We start from the raw sequence: 25,868 nt of genomic DNA on the forward strand, positions 1-25,868 counted from the left end.
CCCCCTCCCCCCTTCCCCACCCCGTTTCTTCCCCCTCCCTTTTTTTTCAATAATTTATATAGATTCTTCTTTTCACACCTATTTCCATTATTTTTAAATCTACAACTAATAGCTTGTTAGTCTTTCCACCCCACCCCCAATAGAGCTGTACCTTGAGTATCCTGCCATCCATTCTTAATTAGCACTTTTCTTGGATAATATCACCACCTTCAACACCTCTTTGATCCTTTTGTCTGTGACATCTTTTGATTATCTGCTCCTATCACTGCTTGCTTGTCCCCACAACCACCCCACCCTCAAATTCTCTCTCCCCCCGCCCCCCACCTTAGACCAGCTTATATTTCACCTCTCTCCTAACTATACTTCAGTTCTGCCGAAGGGTCATGAGGACTCGAAACGTCAACTCTTTTCTTCTCCACCGATGCTGCCAGACCTGCTAAGTTTTTCCAGATAATTCTGTTTTTGTTTTGGATAATTTCACACTTCGTCACTTTATACTCCATCTGCCACCTTCTTGTCCAATCACTTAACCGGTCTATATTTCTCTGATGCCACTTTACATCCTCTGCATAGCTTACTTTCCCACCTAGCTTTGTATTAGATATATTACACTTGATCCCCTCATCTAAGTAACTGATACTTTTTAAAATCTTGATTTCCTAACTGACCCTGAGCTAAGTTTCTCATGAAGACCGCCATGTCACCATGAAGAGAGGTTGGATAGACTTGGGTTGTTTTCGTTGGAGCAGAGAAGACTGAGGGGTGACCTGATCGAGGTGTACAAGATTATGAGGGGGGTGGATAGGGAGCAGCTGTTCCCCTTAGCTGAAGGGTCAGTCACAAGGGGGCATAAATTCAAGGTGAGGGGCAGGAGGTTTAGAGGGGATGTGAGGAAAAACTTTTTTACCCAGAGGGTGGTGACGGTCTGGAATGGACTGCCTTGGAGGGTGGTGGAGGCGGGTTGCCTCACATCCTTTAAAAAGTACCTGGATGAGCACTTGGCACGTCATAACATTCGAGGCTATGGGCCAAGTGCTGGTAAATGGGATTAAGTAGGTAGGTCAGGTGTTTCTCATGTGTTGGTGCAGACTCAATGGGCCGAAGGGCCTCTTCTGCACTGTGATTCTGTGATGTCCACCTCCATAGAAATCACCTGTCTTCAGTCATGCCTCAATGCATCTACTTCTGAAATTCTCTTCCATGCCTTTGTTACCGTATGACTCAAATATCTCAATGCTCTCTTGGCCAGTCTCCCATCTTCCACCTTCCATAAACGTGAGCTCACCCAAAGCTCTACTGCTCCTATCATTACTCACACCAAATCCTGATCACTGATGTACATTGACTCCTGGTACACCAACACCTCAACTTCAAAATTCTCGTCCTTGTGTTCAAATCTGTCTATGGCTCCTCCCTATCTCTAACCTTCTCCTGCCCTGCAACCGTCCAAGAGCTGAGCATTCCTTCAAGTCTTGTCTGTCCTTTGCCCAATTTAGCAGTTGTGCCTTTTGCTGTTTAGGCCTCTGAATTATCACCCTAAATCTCAGTGTATTTCTCATCCTTTAAGATGCTCCTTAAAACCTATGCCTAAGAAAGCATTTGGCCACACGTTCGAATGCCATCTTCTTTGGCTTGTCAATTGTTCTTTCCAGATTACACTCCTGTGAAGTGCCATGACATTTTATTACATTAAAAGTACATTTTAAAGGCAAGATTGTTGCACTGATTTACCAAAAAATAGGAGATTATGGTTGCTGTCACCCTAATCTTCATCAACAAGCAGGATCTGCCAAATAACACAAAGCTTCATGAGATCCAAGCAAAGTTGGAACTGACTCAATCAGAAACAAGTATAAGTAGATGGAACCCTGCTGCATCACCTCAGGGGACAGAATAAGGGACTCACTTAGTGAGATCCAAGTAAATCTTAACTTCACAAGCACAAACACAACATGCAATCTTTCCAAAACAAAAACAGAATTACCTGGAAAAACTCAGCAGGTCTGGCAGCATCGGCGGAGAAGAAATCAATTAACGTTTCGAGCCTTCATGGCCCTTCGGCAGAACTGAAGCATAGTTAGAAGAAGGGAGGAATATAAATTGGTTTAAGGTGGGTGGGGGGGGGTGGTGGGGGGAGAGAGAGACATTGAGGGTGTGGTGATTGTGGAGATGAGCAGATAATCAAAAGATGTCACAGACAAAAGGGTCAAAGAGGTGTTGAAGGTGGTGATATTTGTCTGAGAAAAGTGCTAATTAAGAATGGAAGACAGGATATTCAAAGTACAGCTCTAGTGGGGGTGGGGTGGAAAGACTAACAAGGTTTTAGTTTTAGATTTAAAAATAATGGAAATAGGTGGGGAAAGAAGAATCTATATAAATTATTGAAAAAAAAGCGGGGGGGGGCAGGGGGAAGAAATGGGGTGGGGATGGGGGGAGGGGGAGTTTAAGATCTAAAGTTGTTGAATTCAATATTCAGCCCGGAAGGCTGTAAAGTGCCTAGTCAGAAGGTGAGGTGCTGTTCCTCCAGTTTGCGTTGGGCTTCACTGGAACAATGCAGCAAGCCAAGGACAGACATGTGGGCAAGAGAACAGGGTGGAGTGTTAAAATGGCAAGCGACAGGGAGGTTTGGGTCTTTCTTGAGGACAGACCGCAGGTGTTCCGCAAAGCGGTCGCCCAGTTTGCGTTTGGTCTCTCCAATGTAGAGGAGACCGCATTGGGAGCAACGAATGCAGTAGACTAAGTTAGGGGAAATGCAAGTGAAATGCTGCTTCACTTGAAAGGAGTGTGTGGGCCCTTGGACGGTGAGGAGAGAGGAAGTGAAGGGGCAGGTGTTGCATCTTCTGCGTGGGCATGGGGAGGTGCCATAAGTGAGGGTTGAGGAGTAGGGGGTGATGGAGGAGTGTACCAGGGTGTCCCGGAGGGAACGATCCCTACGGAATGCCGTCAGGGGGGGTGAAGGGAAGATGTGTTTGGTGGTGGCATCATGCTGGAGTTGGCGGAAATGGCGGAGGATGATCCTTTGAATGCGGAGGCTGGTGGGGTGATAAGTGAGGAATCTTTCCATCTGATTCTCCTTTCTGTATTGCAACCAGGTCATATGATCATAAGAAATAGGAGCAGGCCATTTAGTCCCTTGAGCCTGCTGTGCCATTGAATAAGATCATGGCTGATCTGATTGTGGCCTTAACTCCACTTTCCTGTCTGCCTCCATAATCCTTGGACTCCCTTGTAGATCAGATACTTTTTGCTTCCCATTCACCCACCAGTGGAAACAATCTTTTGCTGCTTATCCACAGTAAGGTCCCCAGATTTTGCACACCCTTTACTGGCTACTCCTCTGAGACACCAATTCATACTCACCAAGTTACTTAAGCTATGGTTCCTAGCTCTGCAGATAATGCTTCCATTCCTCATCTCCCTCTCATTGACCACTTGTCTCCCATTATCTCCAACCCTTATTCCTTGCTCTCTGTTCAACCCTAGAGCCCAAACTCCATTCCCACCCTCCTCATGCAATCATCCCCAAACCCTGTTCTCTCACCAATCCTCATCTCTCTCCTTTATCTCTGCCCCCTCCATCCCCTACCATCCCTCTTTGCCCCAATACCCATTCTCACTCATCCCCATGCTCCCTCTCTCTCCAACACCCATTCCCTCATCTCCATTACACCCTCATTTCCCCTGACCCCCAGTTTCCCTTTCATATCTCCAACTCCTAAGCACAATTGTAGTTGTTCCTGCTACAACAGCATGGAATAATCCTACAATTCGTTCTCGATAGTTATGGATGGGTGGACCATGAGGGGTGTTTGATGATACAGTGAGAGAATACAGTGGCAAGAAATTTAAAGCATAAAAATCTCCTGAGCTTCTTGCCCTGACTCACAGAGGAGCCAAACCTAGGGGGGGTGGGGAAGGGGGGTGTTGATTGGCAGCCCCACCTCTTGCCACCCTCAGGCATATGTGATGAGGAATGCTTTCAACCAGAGGGTGACCCTTAAATAAATCAACTTTTGCTAATTTTCCAAATTGATATTTATGAATGGGCCTTTGCCATAACAATTACTATTCGAAAATCAACAACATCTTAAGAAGCAGCTCAGCTGCTTTAAGTTTACAAGTATGGATGGGCCATGTTTGCTTTTTTGAAACAAAATTCAATGAGAAATTAATTGAGTTTTTTTTTACCTTTCTTGTTTTCCTTTGTTCATTTAAAAAAATAACTTTAACATCCAATATTAGAAGTTGACAACAAACTCTAATGGTAGAAAACATGAGCATTATTTTTTGTTTACTTTCTGCCCCAGACCTGGTAGTAAATTGAAAAGAAAGAAAACGAAACGAAACGAATCGCGGGTTCCCGTTGCCGGGTTACGTCGGTTTGTCCCATCTCGGCTCCCGTAGGTAGGAGTCATCGCCTTGCCGTTCGGGTTGACAGATTCGCCGAGGGTCATGACCGTTTATGTCGCGGTTTAAAAAGAAGTGGGTGCGTGTTTAAAAGCAAGATTTTAGTTTGTAATTCCGAAGGTAGAATAACCTGCGTTGAAGGAAGAGGGTAGGTTTGTTGAGGCGGGAGTGAAGTGGGGGGGGGGGGGGGGGGGGTGGTGAATGGCGAAAGTGCGGTTGTTGGGGTGGGGGTAGTGAGCGGAGCGGCCAGGTCCAGGTCCAGGGCACCGGGCGGGTGGAGGGGGGCGCTCGGAGCCGCCAAGCAGCCTCTTGACAGCGGGTGGGGAACCGCGGGGCTGGTCCGGCGGCGGCGGCGGCCGGGGTGTGTTGGGGGGGGGGGAGGCGTGAAGAAGTTCCGCTCCCGAGTGATGCGGCACCTGGAGCGGGGATGGAGGCGCCGTCGTGGGATCTCGGGCTCTTCTCGTTCCTCCTGGAGCGCCTCTTCTCCTTCTGCGGCGAGTTCGCCCAGGACTGGAGCAGCAACGACATGAGGGTGACCATCTTCAAGATCCTGCTGGGCTGGCTGCTCGGCAGCTTGGTGGCTATTCACATGGCCTGGAAGTTTTACGGCGCCACAGTCAATGACATGTACTACAGGCAAGGTAGGTGTGTGTGCGTGTGTCTGTCTGAACGTTTGTGTGGGGTAGGGTTGCCAACCCTCCAGGATTGGCCTGGAGTCTCCCGGAGTTCAAGATCAACCTCCAGCACACTGCTGTGTGTAACCCTGGGGAAACAAAAAAGAAAAATTATTGGGACATTAATATTAATTTTTTTTTTGCCACTTTCTTTGGACATTTCTGTTTACCAGATATAAAATGGGCGAAAAAGGCTGTTTTCAAAGTCAAGCATCATCCAATTGGGTAATGAATCTTTTTACTTTCCAATTGGCTTAGGAAGGCTTTACGTCACAAGGATGAATGCGTTGGCCGACTAATGATAAAAACAAAAAGCTAAAAGCTACTGCGGATGCTGGAAATCCAAAACAAAATAAAAACAGAATTACCTGGAAAAACTCAGCACGTCTGGCAGCATCGGTGGAGAAGAAATTAGTCAACGTTTCGAGCCCTCATGGCCCTTCAGCAGTTTCTGCTGAAGGGCCATGAGGACTCGAAACGTTGACTGATTTCTTCTCCACCGATGCTGCCAGACTTGCTGAGTTTTTCCAGGTAATTCTGTTTTTATTTTGTTTTGGCCGACTAATGATGGCTGGAGTGGGGTGGGGGGGCAGGTCATGCGATGAAACCTCCAGAAATATATTTAATCACAGTTGGCAACCCCGGTGTCTGAGGAGGATGAGGGGTGCTTTCTAATTTTACTGTGCTGTGGTCTGAGTCAGCGTCCCTGGCATCAACTTACTGCTACTAAATTGAAGCCCAGGGCTTGTTCACTTTGAAGAACAGGTGACTGGAAAGATTGACAAGACACTGCTTAATTTTTGCGAGGAAGAGTCACATTGATTCAGTGTGACTCTGTTTCTGTCTCCACAGATGTTGCCAGACCTGCTGAGTTTTACCAGCATTTTCTGTTTTTATTTCAGATTTCCAACATCTGCAGTATTTTGCTTTTAGTTTAATCTCTGTGTTCTGGAGAAGAGTCATATTTGACTCAAAACGTTAACTATAATCGGATAATAGTGGCAGGTTATTTAATGGAGCAAGAGTCCTTTTCGACAACCAGGAATGTCAGTAGTGGTGATTTGTCCCAATCCTTCTGCCAAATGGTTAAGCCCAACATTTTCTATTGTCTCTCAGGTTCAGGAAAATCTGTCACTTCCTAATTTTTGTGGCGTTCAGCTAACTCAGCAAAAGTTTTTGAGATTCAAACATGATATCTGTTTCTATGGCTCTATTGTTGTGCTGATGCACTTAAGCTTTACTCACATCAAGTTGTTGACAAATTAAATTAGATAAGGATATTCTCTTTGTTTTAACTTCCTTATTTGGAGATGATCACGCCATTTGCTGCTAGGAATCATGTTTACATGGTTTTCCTTTTGAGGAAGAATAGCAGTGTGTGAGATATTCTTGAAATGATCTCCGATATGTTCACAAAAGCCAGTAGCCATAGGAACGAGGATCAGGTTTGGCCAAATGGCCCCTCGAGCCTGCTCTGCCATTCAGTAAGATCATGGCTGATCTGATTTTGGCTTCAGCTCCATTTTCCTGTCTGTTCCCCTTAAACCTTGACTCAACTGTGCTTCAAAATTCTGTTTATCTCAGCCTTGAATATATTCAATGACTCAACCTCCACAGTTCCCAGGGATAAAGAATTCCAAAGATTCACGATGCTCTGAGAGAAGAAATGCCTCCTCTTTCAATCTTAAATAGATGATTCCATATTCTGAAACTATGCCCCCAGTTCTAGGTTTCACCAAAGAGGAAACATCCTCGCAGCGTATAGCTGTTAAGGCCCCTAAGAATCTTTTTTTATTATTCGTTCATGGGATGTGGGAATTGCTGGCTAGGCCAGCATTTATTGTATGTTTCAATAAGTTAACCTTTATTCTTTGAAGCTCTGATGAAAATAGGCTGACCTTGCTCATCTTCCCTCATAAGAGAACCCCTTCATCCAAGCAATCCATTGAACCTTCTCCGAACTGTCACCAATGCGAGTACTTCCCTCCTTAAACAAGGAGACCAAAATTGTGCACAGTACTTTAGGTGTTGTCTCACCAATACCCTGTGCAATTGTAGCAAGACCTCCCTACTTTGATACTCCATCCCTCTTGCAATAAAGGCCACGCTCCATTTGCCTTCCTAATTATTTGGCATGTCTGCACGCTAACATTTTGTGTTTCATGTTCAAGGACGTTCAGACCCCTCTACTGCAGCATTCTGTAGTTTCTCTCCAATTAAATAATGTTTAACCTTTTTGTTCTTCCTACCAAAGTAGGTAACATCACTTTTTCCCACATTCTGCCAGTTTTCCTGCAGCTAAGGTAGTAATCCAGAGATTACTACTTTTGTGGTTCTGCTTTTTAATTTAACCCCTAGCTGCTCGCACTTGTCAAGAGCTTCTTCCTTAGTCCTACCTATGTCGTTGATACCCATGTGGACCATGATAACTGGATCTCCCCCCCGCTCCAACTCCATGTTCCTCTCCAGCCTTGACCAGATGTTCTTAACCCTGGCACCGGGCAGGCAACATAGCCTTTGGGACCAATGCTCCCGGCTACAGAGAACAGTGTCTCTCCCTCTAACTATATTGTCCCCATTGCTTTCTTTTAATTTATTCAAGGGATGTGGGATTTGCTGGCTGGGCCAGCATTTATTATCTATCCCTAGTTACCCACTATTACGTTCATTTTTATTCCCCCTCCCGCCTCCAACTTGAATGGCCCATGGTGCTGTAGTCAGTTTGCTCTTTCTTCATATAATCCCTGCTCTCTTGTCCCCACAGGTTGCAAGAATATTTGTTTTTGGAATTATAATTTAATTGTAGATCTTGATCTTTTCATCTTGAATTTAGTGCACGTGCATTGAGCCATCAGGTTGTTAATTATATATTTTTTAAAATTGCATTTGCATGACTGTGTGCTCAGGATATCCCATAATGCTCACAATGAATTGTTTTTGGAGCAAAATCATTTTATAGGCAAATGCAGCAGCTATTTTGAACAGAGTAGGATCCCATAAACGACAACGGGAGTAAAGACCATGTAACCTGTTTTGTTGGTGTAAGTTGAGGTTGTATATTGACTGGGATTCTAGAGAAGTCTTTGTTCTTCGAAGAAGTGTCATGGGATCTTTCTACAAACACCTGAATGAAGGCATTGGTTTAATGTGTAATCCAAAAGATCTAATTTGTATAACAATGCGATAGTCTTTCAGTCGCACATTGAGAATCAGCCTGATTAGATGCATAGGTCCTGAAAGTTGTACTTGAATCTACAACTCTCTGGCTTAGCAGTGATGCATATGAAATAAATTATCACATTAATGATCTCAAAGAACCTAACTGACCACTGTCAAGTTGTATAGTAGGAATTCTATTAGATCATTCACTTTGAATGCAAACAGAAAAGAAAATGCACAATCACTTATTTTTTACCTTTCAAAAATAAATGGGTGAAGGAAGAAATTTCGTGAATCAGAAGAAAGCAAGAACAGTATAACTGAAGAGAGAGAGAACTCACCAGGAGGAGACCTTACTTCTTCATTGTAACATCCAGTGAGAGGTCTCTGTGTAGCACTGAGAAGTTGGGCCAGGCTGTCTAGCCCTTTTTCTTTCTGAATAAAGCACAGAAAAGCTTTTAATAAATTTAAATAAAACATAAGAGGAAACTATTTCTCTCATGCTAATTAGGCACAATTAATTAATATTTAGCGAGTCTCCATTTCTCATCTCAAACAGAGGCTGCAAAGAGATACATACAGGTTAAGTGAGTGGGCAACAAAATGGCAGATGGTGTATAATATAGGGAAGTGTGAAGTTATTCACCTTGGCTGTAAGAAAAAAGCAGAATATTTTTAAAAAGGTTGTAAGTAGTGATGTTCAAAGAGTCTTGGATGTGCTTGTACAAGGAACGCAGACAGTTAGCATGCAGGTGCAACAAGCAATTAGGAAGGCAAATGGTATGTTGGCCTTTGTTACAAGAGGATTGGAGTAGAAGAATAAAGAAGTCTTGCTACAGTTGTACATGGTTTGCTGAGATCGCATCTGGAGTACTGTGTGTAGTTTTGGTGTCCACATCTAAGAGAGGATATACTTGCATTGGAGGCGGTACAGCAAAGGCTCACTAAATTGGTACCCTGGACAAGGGGGTTGTCCTATGATGAGAAGCTGAGTAAATTGGGCTTATACTCAATGGAGTTTAGAAGAATGAGAGGCGATCTCATTGAAACCTACAAAATTCAGAAGGGGCTTGATAGGGTAGATGCTGAGAGATTGTTTCCATTGGTCGAGGAATCTAAAACACGGGGGCACTGTTGCAGGATAAGGGACCAATCATTTAGGAATGAATTGTGGAGAAATTACTTCACTCAAAGGGTTTTGAATCTCTGGAATTCTGTACCCTAGAGGGTTGTGGATGTCCCAACAGTTAATACATTTAAGGCTGGGATAGACAGGTTTTTGGTGTCTCAGTGGATTGAGGGAGATGGGGAGTGGGTGGGAAAATGGAGCTGAAGCCCAAGATCGGACGTGGCTGTTTTGAATGGTGAAGCAGGCTCGATGGGCTATGTGGTCTACTCCTATTTCTTATGTTTTTAGTTGGTAACTGAACCACAATAAACCAATGTTCGAGTTGTTGTGGTTTAGCTTTCCTCCAGGACAACAGTAGGGGATTAACAATTATTTCTCTGAGGGTTGTGAGACTTTAGAATTCTCTTCCTCAAAAGTTGGTTAAGGCAGAGTCCATGGATATCTTTAAGGCAGAGGTAAATAGATTCTTGATAAGCAAGGGTGAAAGGTTATTGGGGATATGAGGTTGAAATCAGATCAGCCATGATCTTATTGAATGGCGGAGCAGGCTTGAGGGGCCGAGTGGCCTACTCCTCCTAACTTGTATGTTAGATCCAACAGAGAGAGTGGGTAAAATCAACTATGGTTTCCATCCTTAATTGTTTTCCAGTGACCTGTTCCTGGAAAGTGGATGTATGTGGAACACAACTTGGAGTTTGGCAGCTGAAAAATATTGGACTTATTATAAACTTTTAAGAATGGCTTTTAAGGAAAATTAAAGGATGCACTTGAAACCCTGGATATGGATCTTTTTGATGTCTTCAATTAAAGGTTAAATAAGGCCTTTGGAGTGGTAACGTCAGGGAGAGGGGCGCCCTGGAACAGTGAGAGGGATAAAGGCTTGGAAAGGGGGCAGAATTTAGTTCAGCTTGGTTAAAATCAGAATGGGTAATGGTTTTTGCTTAGTGTCCATGAAAAAAGCACATGTTTATAGCCTTGCTAAAGCTACAAGGCAAGGGCAGCATTCAAGATCTTCCATACTTTTGAAGGACATGGTGAGATAAAGAAACATAGCAAAGCTGTTTTCGCGAACTGTGATAAGAGAGAAAAACAAATATGCTAGTTAAGAGACTTAAAAAACACTCTCTTCACATTTTCAAGGAGACTGAACCAGGAATGGTTCAAAGAAGACTTCAGTGAAGAACTAACCCCTCAGTCACTTGAAGCAGAATTGAGTTTTAACTTGTACTACCAGCTAGGGTTCCTAGCATCTCTATCTATAAAACTTGTCCCTTAATGTCAATAAAACCAAATGTTTAGAAAAGTTTTCAGTCTAGATTTATCCTTACCTCTTATACCCCTGCATTAGTCTGCATCTTCAGGAAAGGAGGAACAGAGAAAATTGTTCAAAAAGAACCATGAAAGAAATTGCACGTACATCCTCTTCTGAAGGTGATGGGCTGAGGTGCAGTTCCATAGGCACCAATAACCCTTCATTGCTTTACTCAAGTGGCACTCTTCATGTGTGAGACTGAGTGTTGATGAGCTACACCTTGTGAGGGATCACAGGTGAGTTCATGCCATTCCTTGCCCAATGTTCACGTGTATTTTAAAGAAAGGAGAAAAGATTTGAATTTATATAATAACGTTCACAACATCGAGACATCCTAAAGTGTTTTGCAAGCAATTAAGCACTGCTGAAGTGTTACCTCTAGACATAACTATTCCAACACTCTTGTGGCCAGGCTTCCATCTTCCACCATCCATAGTCTTGAGCTCATTCAAAACTCTGCCTCTATTCTAACTCGCATCAAGACCATCACCCCCTTTGCTTGATGACCTACATTGGCTCCTGGTTCAGTAACACCTACATTTTGTAATTCCCCTCCTTGTTTTAAATCCTCCTCCACAATCTCTTATGCTTCTCCAATTCTGGCCTTTTGTGGATCCCTAAACACTCTGTCATTGGTGGTGGGCTCTCACTTACCCAGGCCCTAACCCTGTAATTCACTCCTAAATCTCTCTGCCCCTCTCTGTCCTTTAAGATGCTCCTTAAAACCTATCTCTTTGACAAAGCTTTTGGTTTTTTTGTTCTAATGACTTCTTTTGTGGCTTGGTGTCAAATTTGTTTGGACAACCACTCCTTAGAAGTACTGTAGGACATTTTACTCTGGAAGAGGCACTATATCAATGCAAATTGTGTAATTTCTGTTGCAATTTAAGGTTACTGAATAATCAATAGTGGAGTTCAGGCTGTATAAATTCCCTCTTGTTTGTCCCCAAAAGCATTGGCATATGTGCTAAACACAGTATTCCCAGTGCTGCCCTGACTGAGATCAGCTAACTTAGCCCAGGCCTCATTGGACTGATTACATTTAAATGTTGGAAGGGGATAATGCAACAGCTTTGACTATTGAGAGTATTGAATTGATGTTGGTTCAAACATGAAACAACACTGAACTAGTGAGGAAAGGGTGAGCGATTATTATTAAAAATCATGAAGGGTCTGAACAGAGTAGATAGGGAAAATCTGTTCCCATTGGTGGAAGGATTGAGAACAAGAGGGCACAAATTAAGGGAATTGACATAAGCAATGGTGACGCGGGGAAAAACTATTTCATGCAGTGAGTGGTTAGGACCTGGAATACACTGCCTGAGAGTGTGGTGGAGGCAAGTTCAATCAAAGCATTCAAGATTATTGTCTGAAAAGGAAGAAAGCTTAGAGCTGCGGGGAGAAGGCGGAGGAGTGGCACTAGGTCAATTGCTTTTGGAGAGCCAGCGCAGACACAATGGGCCATATGGCCTTCTGCTCTACTGTAATCATTGTGATTTTGTGAATTACTATGTGAGAAGTGGGAGGGATGAACTTAGGAGGTTAAATTTGAAGCCGTTGAAAGCTGTGTAGCTTTGATTCAGGTTGTTTGCATTGATTATGTGGTGAATGTGTTCTGAATATGCCTCTGGGATCTATAGCTATGAATATTGTATTGTGAGAATTAGTACATTATAATACTTAATACGGCTGTGGATATTAATGCTGCCACGGTTTTGTGGTTGCCCCTGCCTTTTGTACAAAACACAATTGTGCAGAAGTAACTGAATCAAATATTTCCTCGGATTGGGGTATCCAGAATGGGGGCGGTGAGCTTTGGTCATTTAGGAATGAAATCTGGAAGCAATTCTTTACAAACTAGATGATAGAAATCTAGAACACCTCCTCTCCGCTTTATCCACCTCCCTCCACTACCCCTCTCCCCCATCATCTCATAGAAAGCATAGAAAAGGCTGGGGATACTAGGCCAATCATGCTTTCGAGACGGAGATAAACAGGTTTTTGTTGCGTAAGTGTTTGGAGCAATGGGAAGGTCAACTTAGCTGCAGGTACAGATAGGCCGTGATCTAATGGGAGAGAAAACTTGAGGGGCTGAGCCACCTACTTGTGTTCCAATGTGCATAATAGTGACTATACTTCAAAAAGTAAGTAATTAGCTGAAAAGAGCTTTGGGACATTCTGATGACTTGAGGGACAAGTTTGTACATTCATTTCTTTGACAGCAATATTTCAGTCATCAACATCAAATTCCTTTGCCTTCCTCTAAACAAAAAAAGAGCTACTGATCAAAATTCATTGCCAAACATTTGGTATATGTAATGTAAAGTTAAATTTTCACTTTTCTTATCAGTATGTCATTGAACCTGTATGAGATGGTGTAATATCAATGACGTTTATAGAATTGATTGTGACATAGGGACTAGGTAGTAATATTTTTGAAGTTTTCCTTTTAATTTAACAGACCGCTAAAAGTGCCCAGAAACTATTGGGGATTCTGTGTAGAATGAAGTAACTTGGAGCCTATTAGAGTTAAATAGTACAGACCAGTGTTTGACTTATAATCAAAGCTGATGCGCAACATATTATGGAACACATTTACCATTTTGTCAGTTCAAGGTGGATGGGAAAAGATCCTGTGGCAGTATTTGAAGAAGAGCAGAGAGGTGTCCAAACCAACGTTTTCCCTTACCTCCACCAATTAAAAAACAGAATAATTCATCTCATTGGCTTTTATGTGATAATTGCTGACACAGAATGCCCCGTTTATCTAATTTATTGGTCACTGATTGTTTGAAGCAATTGTGTATGTTATGATTGATGTATTTATATTAGAAGGTTAAGATGATGCCATAAAAAAAAATCTGGACTCTGTTTTACATCTTTGAAATGCGCTCCTACTAATATGTGTTTCAACAGCTTGCATTTATATAGTGCCCTTAACGTAGAAAATGTCCCACTGCAATTTGGAAATTTCAACCGGAAAATGGAGCCAGGCTGAAAGGGAAGCTATTAGGAGGCTGTAACGAAAAGCTTAGTCGATGGCATGGGTTTGAGAGTGAGAGAATGAGATTTCCAGAGCATGGGACTAGTCAGCTGAAGACATGGCCAACAGTAGTGGGAAATGGGGAAAAGGGTTCAGGGCGCTGGGGAGTGAGGAAGTAATATAATTGGAGAAGGTGGGGAGAGAAATGGAATCAGTGTCTTCACAATGTCTGTAGGAGAAAATTGTGGATGATTCAAGGCTGGATGTCAGACAAAGCAGTCAGTACAAGTAGTGGAGGGGTCATGATAGGTGGTGGAGAGGTAGAGCTGCGTGTCATCAATATACATTTGGAAGCTGACTCCATGTCTGTGGATAATCTCACCAAGCATTGATGATGGTCAAGTTTAGATCTTTGGGGACTGTGGAAGTAATAATGCAAGCAATGATGAGGTATGTCTTTATTCCATTTTGAGTTTTTTTTTGTTTTGTTTACAACAGTGTGACTGTGGACAGCAGCAGTCTTGGAGTCATTGAGTCTTTGCAGCACAGAAGGAGGCCGTTTGCCCATAAGTCCAAGCCAACTGTCTGTAGAATAACCCAGTCAGTTCCATTCTCCTGCTTTATCTCTGTAACCCTGCAAGCTTATTTCCTTCAAGTTCCCATCCAATTTCCTTTCAAAATTACTGATCGTCTTTGCTTCCACCACCCTCGTAGGGAGCATGTTCGAGGTCATGACCATTTGTTGTGTAAAAGAAAAAGTTCTTACTCACATACCACCACCCCCCACCCCCATATCTCTTGCCCAAAACCTTAAATCTGTTTCCCCTACTCCTTTTAACATCAGCTAATGGGAAACAGCTTTTCTTTATCTACACCATCTAAACCTGTCATAATCTTATATAGCTCTCAACCTTGTTTTGTTCCAAGGAGAACAACAGACAGCTTTTCAAACCTAAACTTGTTAAATTCCATTATCCCTGGAATAATTCTGGTGAATAGTCTCTGCACCCTCAGGTGAACAGAACTGGATGCAGTGCTCTAGTTGTGGCCTGCTGAGAGCTTTATGTGTTCAGTATAACTTCCTTGCTTTTGTACTCAAAAGTCCTATTTATGAAACCCAAGATCCCATGTGTTTTGCTATTATGTCAATATGTCCTGCTACCTTAAAGATCCACGCATGTGAATGAATCGAACCACAAAATGTTAGTCCGTTTAATTTTTGCTGCACACCATGAATCGTTAACAAAATAAACAATAAGGATTATTACAGGACATTGTCATTGACCTATTACTGATTTTTGTATGTGAAATAATTCATTAGACTCATGCTCACTATTGAGAATGTTCTCCAAACTCCTGAACATGATAACTTTGCGTTTCTTTTGTGTAATGCTTTTTTATGTTTTATTGCTCTTTTCCACGTCATTGTTGGCTATCCCTCGATTCAAGGATGACACTTACTCAGGGTGATGAGTTTCTGCCATGGGTCTTCATGTGAGCGAACAGGCTGATTCTCAACCTAGAGACCTTTGGGCACATGGGGCAGGATGTCCAATGAGGTAGTCGGATCCGGTGGGCAGGATTTGCTTCCTTTTCTTTCCTTCTGTGCCGCTGCTCTGCCTCTCTAAGCTAGTCCCAGTAATGGCGACTGCGAAAGTAATAGATTGAATTCTTATTTGAAGTGGCCCACTAATGCTCTTTAGGGGAGGAAATCTGCCATCCTTCCCGTTTTGGCTTCTGCGTGACTCCAAACCCACAGCGATGTGGTTGACTCTGAACTGCACTCTGAAACGGCTAGCAAACCATTTCCATTGTGTAGAATTGGACAATATTGTAAATGCTGGCCTTACAGGCGACACCCACATCCTGTGAATGATTTTTTTTTGGAAATATAATATCTTCCTGTGAAGAGGAAAATTAGAGGAGAGTCCCCTGGAGCAGATCTTGCGCATTCCGACCACACACAATGCGAGTTGTGATTTATTATTTTTCTGCGTGAGATGAAGCAAGCTGTTTGAATTTGAGTTTGTTTTACAGGTAGTGGAGGTCAGAATGGAGGCACTCCAGATGGCTCTTCAAACTTTACTAGTTGGTATGTTTCCTTTTAAAGAAGTTTTTGGATATGTAATACATCATTAGATGGAAACTTTTACAAAATAACTTTATTGTTCAATTTTTGCATTAAACAAATATCTAATTTAATAAAGATCCCAATATGTTCTTTCAGAATTTCTATCCAGGTACACAGTTAAAATAGATCAGCTAGCCTCAAGGTGCAAATACACTCAGGAACTTTATCAAAAAGGTCCTCTTCCTATGAGATAAAAACAAAAAACTACTGCGGAAGCTGGAAATCCAAAACAAAAACAGAATTACCTGGAAAAACTCAGCAGATCTGGCAGCATCGGTGGAGAAGAAAAGAGTTGACGTTTTGAGTCCACATGACCCTTCAACAGAACTGAGTGTAGTTAGGAGAGGGATGAAATATAAGCTGGTTTAAGGTGGGGGGGCGGGGGGAGAGAAGTTGAGGGTTGGGTGGTTGTAGGGACAAGCAAGCAGTGATAGGAGCAGATAATCAAAAGATGTCACAGATAAAAAGATCAAAGAGGTGTTGAAGGTGGTGATATTATCTAAGAAAAGTGCTAATTTTTAGCACTCTTCCTAGTCTTTAGTCTCTCTTTATTCTCTTCCTATGAGAGTCTATTTGAGCTCATCAGGGGGCACATTATAGATTCCTGGAAAACAATCGCAAATGTGAACCCTCATTGATTTATTTTATCTCCCCTTCAAAACCAGTAATGTTAAGCCCAATTGTATTGCCTATACTACCTCCCGAGCTGAAATTACCTAATTAAACATAGTCTAGAGATTGAATCATCGACTTTCCTCAGCTGTACTCACTGCCTTAACTAACGGCCATTAAAGAAGTTTGGCCCTGGTGGGTTACTATTCCACAAGTATTCTAGTCTCGTCCAAATTGCCATTTATCTTTTGGTGAGTGTTCAGGTAAATGATAGCAGGCATTAAAACAAAGAGCATGTCATAGTGATGTCCAATCGCGTTATTTCCCCCAGCAAACTCAGACGCACTTCACAGCAGGGTCACTCTGCAGCGTCAGGAGTGGTTTTGTTCCCCCCACACTACCCCAATGATGGTGAGGCCAGCTGTAGTTCCACCACCTGAGATCAACTAAATCAGCACAAACCAGCGATCAAATGTGAAATCTTCATGCTATTTATGGCGTAGTTTCAAGCTCGATAGTAAAGTTACCAAAGGACCATCAGTGGAGCAACAATCTCATATTTTGATTTGTTTTCCTCAGCAACTTTTTATCCTCTGCCTTTCCTGAAGGTATTCATTGCTTGCTGCGGTATGACTGCAGGAGCCCCTTTTGCTCACCCAAACACCATCCTTATTGGCACATTTGATAAATACGAGGATAGTGTTTTTGAGTGACTTAAATTGAGAAGTGCCAAGGTTTGCTTCTTGATATGTCATGAGGTAGCTGGTTCAGAAGAAGCTGCAGTGGGGCTGCTACAAGTAACTGTAGTGTCATTCAGCTGAGGGGAGAAAAATTGGGCAGGATTTCTGTTCCTGGTCACTCTTTGAAAATGTCTCTGTGGAATTTGGATGGTGGAATCATGAATACTATTTCTGGAATGAGGAGAAGCAAGTGACTTATTATACTTTTCATAATGTAGTTGTCAACAAGTCTAATGAAATTATACCAATTTTGACTCCTAAAATGTTTTAAATTGTTTCTACAGGGAAAATCCCAGCGGCGAGTCAATTAAAAGTCACAGAGAATGAGTGACGAAGATGTGTGAATTCTGCATCTGAGACATGCGGTGATTTGCTGTGTGGAGTAAAGTTGTCGTGAACTTGGAATGTTCGAACTGGTGTTGGATGCTGGACTCTTCAAAGTTTTGAGTGTTGCCACCTGATAACTTGAAATGTGCCATTGTGACTCAATGCCGTTAATTTGTTTTTATTTTCTAATACTCTTAGACTTTGCTGAGTATCGGGGGAAGTATATGTTGACGTGTTGGCTAAAAAGTACCAGTAACTAAAATGTTGATCATTTGAACAGAGATGTGCTGGGCTTTTCAAGACTCCTCAGGATTCAGAGCAGTGGTGGAAAATGGATCTTATCTGAAGGAAAACACAGAATCAACGTGATTCTGTTGGATAAGAGTAAATTCAAGTAGTGGTGGGTGTCATTATATGAGCCCAGCAATAGATTAGCAAAGAACTAACAAGCATTTAGTAGACTGTTCCTCCTGTCACAATGTTGTCCTAAAGCAACTTGTCAAGGGTGTACCAATTTGGATTAGGAAACTCTGATCCATACGCTTTAGGTAGAATGGTTATATACTAGTTCTCAAAGGCCATCATACTGCTTCTATATTGATCCCTAAGTGCAGTAGGGCAGGTTGTAGATCTGAGAGGTATTGTTAAGAATTAACTTGTAAAACAGAGCAGTTTCAGATTTAGATGCCCTACATGATATTGCTTTTTATTTTGTCATCTGTATACATGCAAATATTGACAGAACCAAAATTTGTTTGTGTATAGACATGGTCAGTAAAGTTTAACTGCAGCATTATTAATAGGAAGTTGGGCAGTCCTCTGAGGGAGTTAAATAAAGTAAAATGTTACTGTCTGAGGCAGTTTCTCAGTCTCCCTGTGACAATCTAACATTAATTCTCCATGCTGGGAGCATCTTTTAGCAACTTTATGTACTGAGTGAAGCTTGTGGCCTATAACCTGATGGGGAATCTGCAGCTTGAATTTCAATTTAAATAATTAAATTGGTGAAAAATTCAGGAGCTTATTTTACTTGATATCCGTAATTATGGTGGCACAACATTGGTATGCCAATATTATGTAGCATGATTGTAGAATGGTGGGTTCATGCCAGGGACCTCCCCAGTGAGGTAAATTTTTAATCTTGATCTTGCTCTGTTAGGAAATATTTTGGGGAAAACTTTCAATTAGTGGCAGCCTATTTCTCACCGGAAAAACAGACTACTAGCTGTTGACAGTGCATCTTGTGCACCCATTTCACCGCCTGAATAATCTTTTCAGGCATGCCATTAAATGAGTGCCAGCACTACTACCCGAAGCAGGTGGGAGGTTGTTTGTATATTCAAATCGGGATCCTGCGCCTGTTGTAGAACTTAACTTTCAGAGAAATGGGCAGAGCTCACACAGTGCGCAAGTTCCTGTCTATGCTTTGAGAGGCCTAACTGTTATCCTTAAAAAGCCCTTTCCAAAAAGGTAATTTAATATAAAATGTAGTGGACCAGGAGAAGCAGGAGTGCGCCATTGGCTCTTACAAAAATATAGTGTAGCCAGCTGGCTGCTGACTTGTTTCCCCACCCCTGCCAACCACAACCCCTCCCATTGTCCTTCAAAGACAGCAGATTTTACTTGCCATTCAGATGATATTTTGCCACAGTAAACAGTGAGCTGAAGTGGACCCTCTGTTAGCAACAGTTTACTGACAGAATGTTACTGAGACCCAAGCCAGGAAGATTATTCAGGTGGTTCGAGCCTTCCAGCTGCTGCATTTGGTGGACAATGCAGGAGCATCACCAATGTTGTACCTGTTTGGACCCAAACTGAAACTACTCCAATTTGGTGACGGTCACATTGCTTTCCCAGAGGGAAAGCCTTGGATTTGTCAAAAACTTTCTGACAGCCAGCTCAGGAGTTGGAATCGGTAAGGAGTTGGACCAACTCTCCCCCTCTTCCCAAAAGCTTAAGGTAACACTTCCCAATCAGCTGACTAGATTTTCATGCACTTACTACCAGGTTTAGCATTCTGAGTGAAATAGACTTTATGCACATCATGTCTGTGAGGCAAGTGTGTCATGAAAGTAACCCTTCTTGAATATAGTGAGAGCCTGAACTACTAGAAGTCAACAATATTCCACAGAAATAATCAGGAATAGGAACCCACGACTAAAGTTAACTTTGCATTATTTAAAAAATAAATCAGTTAGTGGTGATAATTAAGAACATTGCATAGCCTAAATAGATACATGATGGTGGACTGTTAATTACCATTAATCTTGATCTGTGTTTCCATTTAAATCTCAAATAAATCACAGGTTGCAGTTTACATTTTTCTATTTTTGGCAATCTGTCTCCAGTTATCACTTTTTTTTCCTATCAGGCTTCATAAAACAACTATTTTGGAAATTGTGATGCAAAATGCTGTAATGTTGCAATATAGCAGAGCAATATGGTTACCTTGTACCAGAATGGATATTCAAATCCATCCAATCTGAACACTGGGGTAACGCAATAGTGTGTTTTTAGTACATATGTTTCTTTGCAGTCATGGTATATTGTATATTTTCAAAACAAAAATCCTTGAAGGAAAATTTAAACTTCCGTCCACACAAAAGCTTGCCCAGGTTGAGAGCAGCTCATGAAGTATGCCAAGAGATTTATCTTTGTGTTTAAACCAGTTTGCCGAAACAAGGATTGAAGTTTGAAATGTAAACAGGCATCTTCTGTTAGCACATTGCTGGAATAAATTGCTAGTAAAATCTCCAGGGGCAAATACAAGATACCAAAATTACATTTCTAATTTTATGGTGCTCAGTATGAGCCTTGACATTTTTACATTATAGTTGTATTTGTATTGTGCTACCTTCTCTCCAGTTAGATCCAGGAAGTGATAGGGTTTGATTCTAAGTTTACATGATAGCACAGCATTCACGAAAATTGATCATTAGCTATTCCTTATTCAGGAGGGGGGTGGCGGGGTGATGATTCCAATGGAGATTTGTGAATATATATGAAGTCTTCTCAAGAATAATTCATTATTTATGTACCAATTTAACTTATTCCCACTTTCACATATCTAAAATTGAGTACTTGACAGTTTTACTAATTAAGTGCCTGTGCACTATTATAGCCTGAAGTGGAGCTGTGAAACCCCTTCTCTCTGCCGTCTATACTTGCGAAACTCTGAGGTACAAATCCAGGCCTTTACTCAAGTTATGTACTGAAACACATGGATGCATGTACAAATAACCTTTGTTTCAGCCAAAGACCATTGGTATCCTTAAACTGCTGTGTTTAGCGACAGCCAATTTTCAATAAAATTTAAGTGCTGCTTTTCTGAGTTTAAGAGATAATTGGGAAATGGTAGCAAGATAATTTCTACTTCTTGTGAACTCCCTGGGGGGGAAAAAAAACCTATGTTAATGGCTAGTGAAATGTGATCTAACTAGTACTTACACCAGGAATGACCAGAATTAGAAATGTTGTGGGATGGAATTGACTATAATTTTTTAATCCTACATACAAGTGTGCCTTTATGGGATGATTTCCCACCCTTTAGCAAAGTATTTTGGGTTGAGTTGGAAATTTATTAATCTGATTGTTCAGGTCAGGGTGCAGAAAATTATGGGTGGTCTGACTTTCATTTAAAAATGTACAATGTAGGTGATTGAGTTGGTGTGTGTTGGTTGTACTACAGGGCATTACAATCTAGAGTCTGAACTTCCTCACCCATAAAACCCACTCTCCATACAACAATCTTGTGGTTTTAGATCAATACTATGCTGTCTCAGGATGTTTAGGGCATCCCAACCATTGCTAGCATCTGCCAGTATTAAAGGACCTGGATTCTGTACCTCCATTGGCATCCAAGAACTAAGTGTTTGTTTATGGTAAAAAAAATACCACCAACAGAAGACACACCCTTGTTCTATGTCATAGTATTGAGATGTGGTGGAAGAAGATATTTTTCTTGAATATGAAGCTATTTTATTTCCTACTCCCTTTTAAAATCTCTGTCATGCTTTCTCTACCCTGAAACTGATGACTATTGCTGGGTTTGGCCATTAGCAGCACCTGGTACTTTGCCTAAGTGAGGTTGGTGAGTGGTTGCCCACACATAAATCAGAGTGGGGAAGAGACTATCATTACCATGCCTTTTCTTGCCCTTACCTATTGTCCTCTCACTTGCACTTCCTCTGGATAGCAATCAAGAGCACTGTGCGATTTTTCTACTGCACCCCCCACCCCCCTCCTACTCCCAGCTCCAGAGACCTTTGTAATGCTCCCACTAGCTGAGCAAGACTTTTGTTATTCTATTCACACAGGAAAGCACCCCACCACCAAATACATACTTCATTGTTTTATTTTTCTCTCCCTTCTTATCTAGGTTCCTGTTAGCTGTGCATCACAATGTGCCCAAGGTGGTGACATGTTTCAGATTGTTATCAAAGCCTCTGTTAAACTGAATACCAGCGCCTGTGCATATATACATATAAAATAAATATATATACCTCTTCACTCTGGAAGTACTTGGCCTCTGCTTGTTAATATCCTACGCAAGAGAGGCAAGATTAATTACTCAATACTTGGCGTGTGTTATTAATTGTGTGATTATTGTGCTACATGTTGCATAAGTTTTTGGGAATTTTCTTTCCCCTGCTGCCAATACTTAACAAATGCTCCTCAGTAAACATTGGTCAGAAAAATGGCTGAAACAAAAAGAAAGTGTGCCCTTTTGGATTTAAGGCATGAGCAGCCATGTTTTGCCACAGTTTTATGCATAACATATTACATGAATGCAAGGATGATTTCTTTGTTTGATGTCCCTTTTGTACTGCAACATTGTTACACCCTCACGATATTACAGTAAAAATAATGGAATTTTGGATTTGGACAGCAGTATGCCAAAAGTTGGCCTCAAGTCTCAACAGACCCTGGATTGATTGTGCTGAAGTGATGTATATTCTACTGAAAACATGTTTCTAATATAAATGTTTTGTACATAAGCAGTACCATTTTGTAAATCACTGTAATCCATAAATTGGACAACCTTTGTAAACTTGTGCCCCTAAAGTTAATTAACTTATATATATGTTTGAAAATGGAAAGGTTTTCCTGACTGCTGTATATTGGAAAAAAAACTGCTGTATGTGTGTTTGTGTGTATATATGTATATTTAGCCTTAATTTTGTTTTGGGGGGACTGTATTTGATTACGTTTTTAAATTGTATAAAATGAGATGCAGAAACAAATTGACAGTTTGTGCTGGATTCTTCTGTTGCTGAAGATCATAGTTTACTAAAATGCCAAATCACACTCCACTTACAAAATACAATTACTCTAATCACCTCCAACATAAAAAGACAAGCTAGTGTAAATGAACTAGAAGATCAAGCTCCTACCTCTTCCTGTGACTTTATCATTTATGCTTGCCCTACTGGATACTAGCTGTGTAGCTAGTTTGACTGGATCAGTGAGCTGCAGTAGGGTGTGAGACTTTATTAGTTGATTTCAAAATTAGTTGAAAACAGTTGATTTCAAAAGCATAAGGAGTTGGTCTCTGAGGAAGAAAGAGCCAAGAGTCTTTGGCAAGTACTGCAAAGTAAGGAGACAGTAGCAATAGGATCTTTTTGTAACTCATTCTCTTCAAGCTAGTTTGAACTTTCTTGCTTGAAGGTGAAATGTTTTGGGATTTAAAATCATAAATGTGCCTTATTATTGCAAAATTGTAGGAACTTTATGATTAGTATTTGTTCTAATGAGAATTCCACAATTCAAAAAATCTATCTAGCTGTGGATGTAAGGCAGAGAAAAATTGGTATTCTATCAATTTTACATCTTATAATTTACTCAGGTGGATCATCAGATGAAGAGCCATTCACCTGAAAATGGGCCACTCAGTGCACACTTCTTGTCTTAATTTCCTTTTTTCTATCCAGTCTTTTCCACCCTCTCTTGAATCTTGATCTTTCCTATACTTGCAAGGGCGCTGGGAGATAACCAAGTGATCAATCTCCATGAGTGAGACTAACACTACTGGGTGAAACTATTCTGAAGCCCTGAGTTTCTGAGAAGGAGTGCGAGTAACTTATCAGCATGTGATGGGAGCTTTTCCACTGTGTGCTAGACTCTGATGGATGGCATGGATCTCAAAGTTCTACTTGGCAGGCGATTCACCAGCAGGCCTGATCCTATAGACAACTGATGCTCTCTCACACACTTTCCAGCATAGGTCACTTGGTAGCAATTGGGAATTGAAATTCTGTTTTTTCTTTCTTTCTCTCCCTCCCCCCCGCACCCCCCCCCCCCCCAGCTCAAGATTGCTGAGGCCCATTCTCCTCGTATTGAGCGCTCTGCCTGAAATGCAAGTCTGACCCACAGTGCCACAACATTCACCACAGGTAGGGCAAGGAGGCTGATCCCAAATCCACCCCAGCTGGAACAAAGATCGAACATTGTGCTGTTGGCAACAATCTAATGCATACTGGCTATTGAGCTCATTGTTCACCCCTCCCCTCCCAAGTTGACACAGGTTTCTGTGGTAACATCCACTTTTACATGCATGTTGTAGTCTGGAGTGCGGAACTATGAATATTGATGTTAGAGCCTCCAATTTTCTCTCTATCATGGCTGACCAGGAAACTACCACTCTTGCCACTTACCATTGGTGTATGTTGGAAAGATTTATAAATTGACACTCAACCTGTTTGGCCATGTTATGAATGCACCAACCTTGGCCATCAAGTTCTAGAGTGGGACTTGAACCTCCTAAGTTCAAGTCCCACTCTACTAAGTCCAATTATAACATGAAAACTTCCTGCAGGGATTAAATCTGAGATCATCTGGTTAGCATAGCTTCGTGTTATCAGGTGATGCCTTTATCAGTAAAGGTTTGGGCCAGATTTTTAATCTATTACCTGCTACCCCTACCATCCCCTTTATGGGAAGAGCAGGTAAAATCAGTTCTCAGATGTCAGCTAGTGACATTCTTGATCCCTTCACAGAAAATGAACAAGCAAAGCTCGGGTAACTCAGTCATTGATTTGTATTTCACATGCTCCTCACCTGTAGGGAAGTTCCTGGTGTCTAGTCAAAGCTTCCCTATAGTGAAACAAAAACAGAATTACCTGGAAAAACTCAGCAGGTCTGGCAGCATCGGTGGAGCAGAAATCAGTTAACGTTTCGAGTCTTCATGACCCTTCGGCAGAACTGAGTATAGTTGGGAGAAAGGTGAAATATAAGCTGGTCTAAGGTGGGGGTGGGGGGGGGCGGGGGGGAGAGAGAAGTTGAGGGTGGGATGATTGTGGAGATAAGCAAGCAGTGATAGGAGCAGATAATCAAAAGATGTCACAGACAAAAGGATCAAAGAGATGTTGAAGGTGGTGATATTGTCTAAGAAAAGTGCTAATTAAGAATGGAAGGCAGGATACTCAAGGTACAGCTCTAGTGGGGGTGGGGTGGAAAGACTAACAAAGTTTTAGATTTAAAAATAATGGAAATAGGTGGGAAAAGAAGAATCTATATAAATTATTGAAAAAAAAGGGAGGGGGGAGAAACGGGGTGGGGATGGGGGGAGGGGGAGTTTAAGATCTAAAGTTGTTGAATTCAATATTCAGCCCGGAAGGCTGTAAAGTGCCTAGTTGGAAGATGAGGTGCTGTGACATCTTTTGATTATCTGCTCCTATCACTGCTTGCTTATCTCCATAATCATCCCACCCTCAACTTCTCTCTCCCCCCACCCCCCCACCTTAGACCAGTTTATATTTCACCTTTCTCCTAACTATACTTAGTTCTGCCGAAGGGTCATGAAGACTCGAAACGTTAACTGATTTCTGCTCCACCGATGCTGCCAGACCTGCTGAGTTTTTCCAGGTAATTCTGTTTTTGTTTTGGATTTCCAGCATCTGCAGTAGCTTTTAGTTTTTTTCTTCCCTATAGTGATGTAGCTAAGACTGGAAACTGAGGAATGCATTCTCCCTGCCCCCATGTGCCCCCTCAAAAGCCGTCTCTCACGTTCTGTGGCTTAGCATTTTCTAGATCTTTTTGTTAGTGATAAGGTTACAAATTTCAGAGTAAACAATAAGCTTCAATCCAGTTGATTTAACACATGAGGGAGCCTTTCATCTTTTAAGGAAAAAATTACTGTGATTATAAAAAGGATGGCAGAGGTAGAAGGTAATAGATTAAAAATTTGATTATAAATGGGTTAAAATTGCTCTTGCTTTTCAAAATCTGTCTTGTAGATTACTGCTTTGGATTCCTCTAAGCATATTTGCCATCTAGAAATTGCGATAAATTTAAATCTGATTCCAGGCTTGTATCCTTTTTTTCCCTCGATTCTAAGAATATCCTTAGACCAGTTTATATTTCACCTTTCTCCTAACTATACTCAGTTCTGCCGAA

General features: G+C 41.7%; 1 protein-coding gene across 1 annotated transcript; it reads left to right on the forward strand.

The window, feature by feature from the left end:
• Nucleotides 1-4,692: 4,692 nt before the first annotated feature.
• tcta (T cell leukemia translocation altered) lies at nucleotides 4,693-22,717 on the forward strand. Its single transcript, XM_078543170.1, has 3 exons — nucleotides 4,693-5,048; nucleotides 15,702-15,756; nucleotides 17,432-22,717. Exons 1-3 carry the CDS (start codon nucleotides 4,835-4,837, stop codon nucleotides 17,472-17,474), a joined length of 312 nt encoding a protein of 103 aa, XP_078399296.1. The 5' UTR covers nucleotides 4,693-4,834; the 3' UTR covers nucleotides 17,475-22,717.
• The last annotated feature ends 3,151 nt before the right edge of the window (nucleotides 22,718-25,868 follow it).

Source organism: Cetorhinus maximus, chromosome 6, assembly GCF_964194155.1.
Source record: "Cetorhinus maximus chromosome 6, sCetMax3.hap1.1, whole genome shotgun sequence".
Lineage (NCBI taxonomy): Eukaryota > Metazoa > Chordata > Chondrichthyes > Lamniformes > Cetorhinidae > Cetorhinus > Cetorhinus maximus.

Bases quoted from the DNA above. Each gene is read 5' to 3' on its own strand.
- tcta (XM_078543170.1), top strand. From the start codon at position 4,835: ATGGAGGCGCCGTCGTGGGATCTCGGGCTCTTCTCGTTCCTCCTGGAG. The intron at 5,049-15,701 runs GTAGGTGTGTGT...TTTGTTTTACAG, and splicing joins TGACATGTACTACAGGCAAG to GTAGTGGAGGTCAGAATGGA. The intron at 15,757-17,431 runs GTATGTTTCCTT...TTGTTTCTACAG, and splicing joins TCTTCAAACTTTACTAGTTG to GGAAAATCCCAGCGGCGAGT.